The 9,577-nt window shown below is 48.6% G+C and overlaps 1 protein-coding gene across 1 annotated transcript in view; it reads right to left on the bottom strand.

The window, feature by feature from the left end:
- Positions 1–234: 234 nt before the first annotated feature.
- Positions 235–9,577, bottom strand: part of vdac3 (voltage-dependent anion channel 3) — a 45,935-nt gene continuing 36,592 nt past the window's right edge. Inside the window, exons 5-9 of the mRNA XM_072485974.1 lie at positions 8,249–8,301; positions 3,425–3,652; positions 3,014–3,164; positions 1,416–1,473; positions 235–739 (exon numbers count right to left, since the gene is read on the bottom strand). Of these exons, the coding sequence (XP_072342075.1) occupies positions 648–739; positions 1,416–1,473; positions 3,014–3,164; positions 3,425–3,652; positions 8,249–8,301 (582 nt within the window). The 3' untranslated portion in view covers positions 235–647. The remainder of the gene's footprint in view (positions 740–1,415; positions 1,474–3,013; positions 3,165–3,424; positions 3,653–8,248; positions 8,302–9,577) is intronic.

Below are 9,577 nucleotides of genomic sequence, written 5' to 3'. Positions count from 1 at the left end.
TTGTGGAGAGTGCAAGTCAGTGACGTAGGGACCAGCTGTAAGAATAAACTGAGCGCCAAGCCGCCAACAACCAGTACGGAAGTAGCTGCACGTTAAGACTATCGGCAGTGAGCATCACACAGGCATTCCCTCCAGCATGATCCTCGCTGTTGATGGCTGCTGCGAGGTGCGTAACCGCTGCGGACTGACGGCCGCAAAGACACAACATACTTTCCACCAGCCTGACAACGTACATAAACTCAGTCATTTCCTTTTATTTTCATTAGATGCCTGATACAGCGAAGTGATTTAAAAATGACAATGAAAGTCTCTACCACATGCGGTCACACAGAAAGGAAAATTTAAACGTGTGATTGTAAATACATGATTGGAAGTTTGGTTCTTCGGGAGATAGTTTGGAACATTAATCTCTGGCAATGACACAACCTCCGTGTAGTGCTGATTGACAAACCAACCCAGTCCTCAGGTCTCAGATCCAAGCTTGCTCATCTCTCAGCAGGAGAAGCCGGCCATTGGGATCATGATTGATAATTTAAGGCCAAATATTCTCATAATTCTCCTGTGCCCGGTCTTGGAGGCATTTTATCATCACCATTTTGTATATTAGCAGCTAACCCAAAAGTCGTTCAGCATTCCCGCCCACGGTACTAAGCTTCGAGCTCGAAGCCCACGCCAACCTTGTGCCCCCCAGCGTGAAAATTCTTCCCGTCAATCAGTCCCGACAGCGTCAACTTCACACCTAGAGAGAGAGAGCAGGTGCGTGAGAGCAAAGTGGGCCATGGGACATACACACGGGAGCACATTCTGTACTGGTCACATCACAAGGGTGCGCCTGCCACCTGCGCATGCAGAAGCACCCCACACTCCATTCTGAACTGATCACTCCAGGCAATCGCGCCAAACTCCGCTTCTTGGAAATAATGTTGCGCATTGACAGCTGCCGTCCTGGACCCCTGGTCAGAAGGTACACTACTGAGGACGTTAGGAGGTCAATCAGCCAAACAGATCTCAATCCCATCTACACATCCTTTTCACTGTCGTCCTCAAACTCGTCTCTCGCCAGGTTCCATCGCGGATTGATGCCAAGTTACCTGGTTACAGCAGCAACTTTGCATTGGTCTCGAGAGGTTTGAACTTAGCTATGTCACAACACTCTGTTACACCCTGTTAAATGGACAAATGGTGGCCTCTCACTAAGATGAGTGCCCAACAGAACAATAACCCAAAGGCAGCACCAGGAAAGGACTGAGTGGGTATGGTGCTTTCTTCCAAAACCTCAGGGAACTTACTTTGAGTAAAGAGAGCCGTCACGGAAGTATAAGTGAGGCCAGAGTAGAGAAAGAAATCACAGAGCCCCATTATCAGGGAGGGGCATTTTAAAGCACTGGGAATCTAAGAGGCAGTTCCATACGTACCTGGTCTGAGGATATGAGTGTATCCCAGTCCGATTAGGCTGGAGTTATTCACCTTGGTCTAGAAGAGAACAAACACAAGTATAAACCAATAGGAAAACGGTCTCATGCCTCAGTAACACCAAGCGGAAGGGAACACCCTTCAACCAAGCTGCGTCCCAAATCTTTACCCTCGACCCCTTGGCTGAAGACGAGCGTGTGATGACAATCGGTAGCTGTACTGACATAGATCTTCCTCAGAACCATGTGCAGAGTTTAGGGGTGGGCATGTGCAGCCCATACCCGTTCACTACAGTCCCATGGAAGCCCCCGTGAGTTAATGCTGAAGGCACGGTCGGTATGAAACACCACAGCTGTACCGAGGCGGCGCTGCGCGAGTTTGCAGACATCATTCCTTGGGCGAGGTGAGCCTAGTCAGTGTGGTCTTATTCACAACATGGCCGTCCAGCTCGCCTGCACTGACAGAAGGCGTTGCTGTACGTTCTGAGGGGAGCTGAGGTATCTGATTGGGTTCGGTTAGACACGTTATCGCACCAGGAGCCCAGAACGCAGTCCGCAGCCTCAGCACGGCTGCGGATCGTCCGTCATCTCTCCGAGGGTTTCGGGCCCTTCTCAAATGCTCAATTCCGAAGACCACAAGGTGCCGAGGCACACCCTTTTCCTAACTCAATCAGCGGTCAGAGCCTTTTGGAAAAACATTTTCTGACAGAGATTTACCAGGGTGTTGCCTGGTATGGAGGGCATTAGCTGAGGAGCGGTTGAATAAACTTGGTTTGTTCTCACTGGAACGACGGAGGTTGAGGGACGACCTGATAGAGGTCTACAAAATTACGAGGGGCACAGACAGAGTGGATAATGAGAGACTTTTTCCCAGGGTAGAGGGGTCAATTACTAGGGGGCATAGGTTTAAGGTGCGGGGGGCAAGGTTTAGAGGAGATGTACGAGGCAAGTTTTTTTTTTTTTTTTTTTTTACACAGAGGGTAGTGGGTGCCTGGAACTCGCGACCGGAGGAGGTGGTGGAAGCAGGGACGATAGTGACATTTAAGCGGCATCTTGACAAATACATGAATAGGATGGGAATAGAGGGATACGGACCCAGGAAGTGCAGAAGATTTTAGTTTAGACGGGCAGCATGGTTGGCACAGGCTTGAAGGGCCTCTTCCTGTGCTGTACTTTTCCTTGTTCTTTGATAGCTCAGCTTCAACCCCATCAGAGAAAGCACCGGGCTGCATTTGGAATAGCTGTGCTTGTTATCTTGACAGATGCCAAACTTCCAGTTCACTTTCCACGTTTATTTTCTCCGATCCCACTTTCCACCTCTTTTCTCTGCACCATACATGGCTTGACAGCTGTCCCTTTCACAAACTGTACGAATCAGTCGTTCGACCTGGCAATTGTACAGCGGAGTCCATTCGGCCCATCATCCCAGTGCTGCCAATTGCTCTGATCTTGCCTGTTCTCTCCCAGTGACTCTGCTAACTTTCGCCCCCCCCTTCAACTTGGTCTCAACTCTTCACAGACCTTCCACATTAGTCAGCCCTGACCTTTTCTATCCATTTTGGGTGCATGTTTGACCGAACCACAGCAGGGAAGTTACTCACCGATACGTAGCTGTCACTGTCGATCTGGTACTTGGCGGCAATCCCAAAGCGAGTGTTGTTGCTGCCGGCAGTCCAGGCCAGGCTGACGGCCGTTTCCACCCAGTCGTTTACCTTCTGGTAAATCGAGCCTCCGAACTCCGCACCGTCATTACTGGCAGGTAAGCGGGGAGGGGAATTTGAATGGATTAGTTATACTAATAACCGCTTAAGAACAAACTCCACAGACTCCCAATATGTCCTCACTATCATCCGCAATCACCGTACGATGGACAATCAGTGAGTTGCCACGTGACTACACGATAAAATGCTCAACTGTGAAACACGTTGCGGCTCCCGGTGGTCGCGAGAAGCTCGATAGAAAATGAAAGTCTTTAGCTGCCCCTATTCTCCGATATTGCCGAATGTACTTACACATGGGTATGCAGCTGGAAATCCCCAGCCTTGTAGCCCAGAGAGAAGTTGTTTTGCGCCAGCTTGGATTTGGCTGTGTCAAAGGCGATCTGGTGCCCGACAAGCCAGCCCTCGTAGCCCAACACTGCCATGCCGTGGATGGTGGGGCCAGCAAAGTCAAAATCGATATCGCAGCCCAAGTTAACATAGTCTCGCTTGTAGGCAGTCTTCAGCTTGCCACTCTTCTTGCTGTGGGCACACAAAGCACACGTGTCCAACAATCTTATTTACAATACGTGTGGAGCCAGCATTCATCAACTCCCCAGCGAGTCCCCGACTCTTTAAAGTACAATGCCACAGATATTTCCACTACCTGGCCCACAGTTCCCGTTCACCAAACACTTGGTCCAGACGGTGTCAGCTGGCTCTCCAACCATGGAAGGGCATCAGTGCTCGGTCTGATCCCATTCTTGCACTCACACGCAAAGCCAGGATCACTCCTCCTTCTTTAGCCTCTTAACAGATTGCACCAACAATCAAACCACTTCCACACTGACTATTCCCTTTAACCACAGTGATGCTGAGGAATAAGCTACTTAAGGGAAGCCTCTCTCTCTCACCCACGAGGTTCTGTCACTCTCTGGCCTTCCTTAAAAGGGACAATCCATCAGTCTAGAGTAGATCACAGGGTTTCTCTTCAGCTCAGACTTGCCACGGTGAATCCAACAATAGGATGCACATCAGCTTCTCTGATCTTAAAGCTACAGATTAAAGCATTAAAGGAGAAAGTCATCAGGATTCATCAATGACTTCACAGCAGCTAAAATACCAACTAACCATCGTCTACACAAGAGTGTCAATGGGGTGAAGACACCGAATACAAGTGTCTCCCGGAACCCATTGTCGCAGCAGAGTTCGGGGTGATTCCGTCTTTGTTCATTCATTCACTGATTTCCACCTCCATAACATCGCTCACCTCACCCTGCCTCAGTTTATCTCCTGCACAGACCCTCATTCATGCCTTAGCTACCTCCACAATCAACCATTCCAACACACTTGTGGCTGGTCCCACACTTCCTCTACTCTCCGTAAGCTACCATTATGACAAATGGAGGATTTTAGGAACATTGGCTTCTAAATATTGGGGTAATTTAAAGGTTAAAAGCCTGGGGTTGTAGTGTGTTTGACTGCGGTGGTCATGTTTTTATAAAGGGTTTTGTTTTGTAAAGGCCTGGGAGCTTCTAGGAGTCAGAGAGTGAAATTGGCCTTAGGAGTGTGGTTTTCAGTCTGGGCTAATGCACTGTGGTTTGCCTGGGGGAAGTCTCTGGGTAGTTAATGTGCTTTCAGTCTGTAGAGTAAATTTGTTTTTCAGCTTGGGGAGATGAGGTGATTGCTGGGTGGAGCGGAGGGATGCAGAGACACATTTTGATGAAGCTTTAAAGGGTCATGTTGTTGGAGAAGGCTTTGGAGAGAGGAGGTGAAGTCTGATCTATCTGACAGAGTCCACAATTCATTCATCTGAGGAAGGAGCAGTGCTCCGAAAGCTAGTGATTTGAAACAAACCTGGTGCTGTAAGACTTCTTACTGTGCTCACCCCAGTCCAACGCCGCCTCCAGTGAGAAAAGCCCTAGCTCCCTCAACCTTTATTCATAAGACATGCCCTCCAGTCCAGGCAGCAACCTGGTAAATTTCCTCTGTAACCCCTCCAAAGCATCCACATTCTTCCATATACACATCCAATGCCTGACCTTCATCAATGTGTCTCGTCACATCCTCAAAAAATTCAATGAGGCTTGTGAGGCATGACCTGCCCCTCACAAAGCCATGCTGACTATCTTTAATCAAACTATGTTTTTCTAAATAATCATAAATCCTATCTCTCAGAATCCTTTTGCTCACCACAGACATAAGACTGACTGGTCTGTAATTCCCAGGGATTTCCCTATTCCCTTTTTGAACAAGGGAACAACATTCGCCTCCCTCCAATCATCCGGTACTACTCCAGTGGAGAGTGAGGAAGCAAAGATCATCGCCAACGGTGCAGCAATCTCCTCCCTCAATTCCCGTAATAACCTTCGGTATATCCCATCTGGCCCTGGGGACTATCCTGATGCTTTTCAAAATTTCCAGCGCATCCTCCTTCTTAATATCAACCTGTTTGAGCCTATTAACCTGGTTCACAATGTTCTCACACGCAAAAAGGTTCTTTCTCTCTGGTGAATACTGAAGCAAAGTATTCATTTAGGGCCTTCCCTACCTCCTCAGACTCTAGGCACAAGTTCCCTCCACTATCTCTGATCGGCCAGAACTCACTCTGATCATTTTCTTATTTCTCACAGAAGTGTAGAACGCCTTCGGGTTTTCCCTAATCCTTCCCGCCAGGGCTTTTTCATGCCCCCTTCTAGCTCTTCTAAGTCCATTTTTGAGTTCCTTCCTGGCTACCTTATAACCTTTAGAGCTGTGCCAGATCCTTGCTTCCTCAACCTTACATAAGCTTCCTTCTTCCTCTTGGCTAGAAGCTCCACTTCTCTTGTCATCCACGATTCTTTCACCTTACCATTCCTTCCTTGTCTCAGTGAGACAAAACTTGCAACAAGTGCTCCTTAAACAACCCCCACATTATAAAAGAGTAATAATATTTGAAGCAGAGCAGACTTGTCTGAGGACAAGAAGCTGAAAAACGCCAGGTGAACCAACTTTCTCAAGATATTCAGCCAGAGTCTGCAGGGGTTCCAACAGAAGCCAAATTGCTCTGTAAAACAAGCATTACTCTGTGCCATGCTGATGTTGAGATGGATTGAGAGCTGAATGTTTATTTTCTTGTTGTTTAATGGGGAATTGAGTAGTAGTGTTTATGGGGTAATTGTGAGCTGTTCTTTTTGGGTGTGATGTTTAATATTGTATTCATAATAAAGTTTTGTTTTAAAAACATCAAAGCTCTATTTCTTGACTCAATCACTCCTGGAGTGAATCATCCTTTCCGCACCATCTTACAAATAAACTTAAATATTGGGGTTTTAGTCCTGTGTCCGAGCCACTGTTGGGGTCCGACCTGGGATCGTAATACCAGTGTCTTCCATAGCACCAAGTCCCCGTTCCGTCATCGGCCTGGTGCTTGTTGACCTCCACTCCCTCCCAGTCAAGCAACCATTGAAACATTCTCTCATCCTTATTTTTAAATCCTTATCCTTCCCCCTCCCTATCTTTTTTTTAAATAAATGTTTTATTAAAGCTTTTCCAACCAATGTTTTTACATCACAAAGATAGAAGTACAAAGAATCATAAAAATAAACAAGATTTATTAAACAGAACAAGGTGGGTGTTGTCTTCATACAAAACTTACATTATATCAACAGGTCCCGTCCCCCCACCCCGGATGCTGCTGCTGACAATTACTGCTCCCCATGAAAGTCAAGGAAAGGTTGCCACCGCCGGGAGAACCCCATCAAGGACCCTCTCAAGGCGAACTTTATTCGCTCCAGGTTGAGGAACCACGCAATGTCGCTAATCCAGGTCTCCACACTCAGGGGGTTTCGAGTCCCTCCACATTAACAGAATCTGTCTCCGGGCTACCAGGGAGGTAAAGGCCAGTACTTCGGCCTCTTTCGCTTCCTGCACTCCCAGATCCTCCGTCACCCCAAAACACGCTTTCACCAGAGTGTCCAAAATCCTAGACATCACCCTCGCAAACACCTGCCAGAATTCTTTAAGCGCCGGGCATGCCCAAAACATGTGGGCATGGTTCTCCAGATTCCCTGGACATCTCGGGCACCTGTCCTCCACCCCAAAAAACTTACTAATTCTTGCCGCCGTTATATGCGCCACCTTAAACTGAATTAAACTGAGCCTGGCCCATGATGAGGAGGAGTTCACCCTGCCCAGGGCGTCGGCTCACAGGCCCTCATCCAGCTCCTCCTCACTTGCCCTTCAACTCCCCCACTGAGGCTTCCTCTACCTCCTGCAGCTCCTGATATATGTCCGACACCTTCCCCTCCCCTACCCAGATGCCAGGCACCACCCTGTCCTGGATCCTACGCGGGGGCAGCAGCGGAAATGTCCCCACCTGTTTTTTAAGAAAGTCCCGAACCTGGAGGTACCTGAACACATTCCCCGGGGGTAGGCCGAACTCCTCCTCCAGAGCCTGCATGCTGGGGAAACTCCGGTCTATAAACAGGTCCCCCATCCTCCTAATCCCTGCCCTATACCAGCCATGGAGCCCCCCCATCTGTCCTACCCGGAGCAAATCTATGGTTATTCTGTATCGGGATTCACACAGAGGCCCCCTCCTCCTGCCAGTGTCTCCTCCACTGCCCCCAAATCCTCAGTGCCCCCTCCCTATCTTTAACCTCCGTCAGCCCCACAACCCTCCGAGATATCTGCGCCTCTCTCATTCTGGCCTATGGTGCATTCCCAATTCTAACCGGCCCACCGCATTCCTCATCTAAGACGCTCATTAAAACCGTTGGTCCAAGCTTTTGGTCATCTGAGTGTCAAATTTCATTTTATAACGCCCCTGTGCTCCGTCTCATTCTGTCAAAGGAATTATATAGAAACACTGTTGCCACCATTCTTGAACCTGGTACAAGGCTCCCAACAGAAGCATCATCAAAACCAGCCACAATCGATCGGTCCCGCTCACCCAGCAACATCAGTTGAATTTTCCACCCTGTCTCAAGTTCTCCTCCATTCCCCTTCTCCCTTCGATCTCCTTGAGGAAATTTCCACACGCACAGTGACCCCAGGCAGAGTACAATGTTATTTATTTGAGATTACCACCCAGAAGCATTGGATAAACTGCGCAGTCCTTGCCCCCACCACAGGCAGAACAGAAGAATGAAAGCTTACCCTGTATTTGGTACAAATGTTGTGTCAAAAGTCAGCTTCAATCCTTTGACGAGCTGTGTGTAAAGCAGAACGAAGGAAGGTTAGTGCTGATCATGTGCTGTGCTTCAATCATCCAAACACACATCATCTCCAAACAATATTTATTAGATAGATGTTCCGCTGTGAGATATTTGTAGAGGGATGATAATCTCTGCAATCTCGGAGGCACTTAATCGAGAGAGCACCTCAATTGGTATCTCAGCGCTGGTTCAATGGATTGCAGTCAGAGTCCAGATTTGTGCTTGTAGACCACAAATCAGAGACATAAGCACATCATGTGGACTGGCAGTTCAGTCAGTGCACCACTGAGGAAAGGCTGCACCTTCAGAGGAGCCGTCTTTCAGGTAAGACATGGACCCGAGTCCCACTCTGCCCAGGTGGGTGTACATGATCCCAGGGAACATAGAACATACAGTGCAGAAGGAGGCCATTCAGCCCATTGACTCTGCACCGACCCACTTAAGCCCTCTCTTCCACCCTATCCCTCCTAACCTTTTTGGACACTAAGGGCAATTGATCGTGGCCAATCCACCTAACCTGCACGTCTTTGGACTGTGGGAGGAAACTGGAGCACCCGGAGGAAACTCACGCACACATGGGGAGAACGTGCAGACTCCGCGCAGCAACAAAGAACAGCGGGACAGTTTTCGTAGGATCCTGTCCCTCATCCAAAGGAGGTGAAATGGTTTCATATCTTGTGGGAGCTTGCTGTGTACTGATATCATAGAACATAGAACATTACAGCGCCGTACAGGCCCATCACTGCCAAGTTTCCTCAACACTAAGGGCATTCAAATGGTCATTGGATAGACATATGGACGATAAGGGAGTAGTGTAGATGGGCTTTAGAGTGGTTTCACAGGTCGGCGCAACATCGAGGGCCGAAGGGCCTGTTCTGCGCTGTAATGTTCTATGTTCAGTGGCTGCAAAGAAGCTGTGAACAATTCTACAGAAATGGAAGTTGTTTTTTCTGAAAAGATTCCTTTCCTAAAGCCCAGCGGTTGAAGCTCAACATACTTTCATTCTCTTCTGACGTTACAATTACAACATTGCATCCATGCCACCCTCAGCAAAAATGGAAGCAGGTTCCCACCAGACACCCATGAAAGACCAACGGCAATACATGTCAAACTCTGACCGGCACGAAGGAGCCGTGCGCTTGCAGGGGTACCCGTTTGAGGGCCCTGGTTACAGCTCCGCTTCCAACGTCCCCCACCAGCCCCTGCAAAATGCACTTCAAGCCCGGCGGTGGCGGGCGGCTAGTCTGAGGATGCGGAGACAGTTTACGTT

The sequence above is a fragment of the Scyliorhinus torazame genome, chromosome 20 (genome assembly GCF_047496885.1).
Source record: "Scyliorhinus torazame isolate Kashiwa2021f chromosome 20, sScyTor2.1, whole genome shotgun sequence".
In the NCBI taxonomy this organism is placed as follows: Eukaryota; Metazoa; Chordata; class Chondrichthyes; order Carcharhiniformes; family Scyliorhinidae; genus Scyliorhinus; species Scyliorhinus torazame.
The sequence above is the reverse complement of the archived record's forward strand: the minus strand, read 5'-3'. Positions and strand labels throughout refer to the sequence as shown.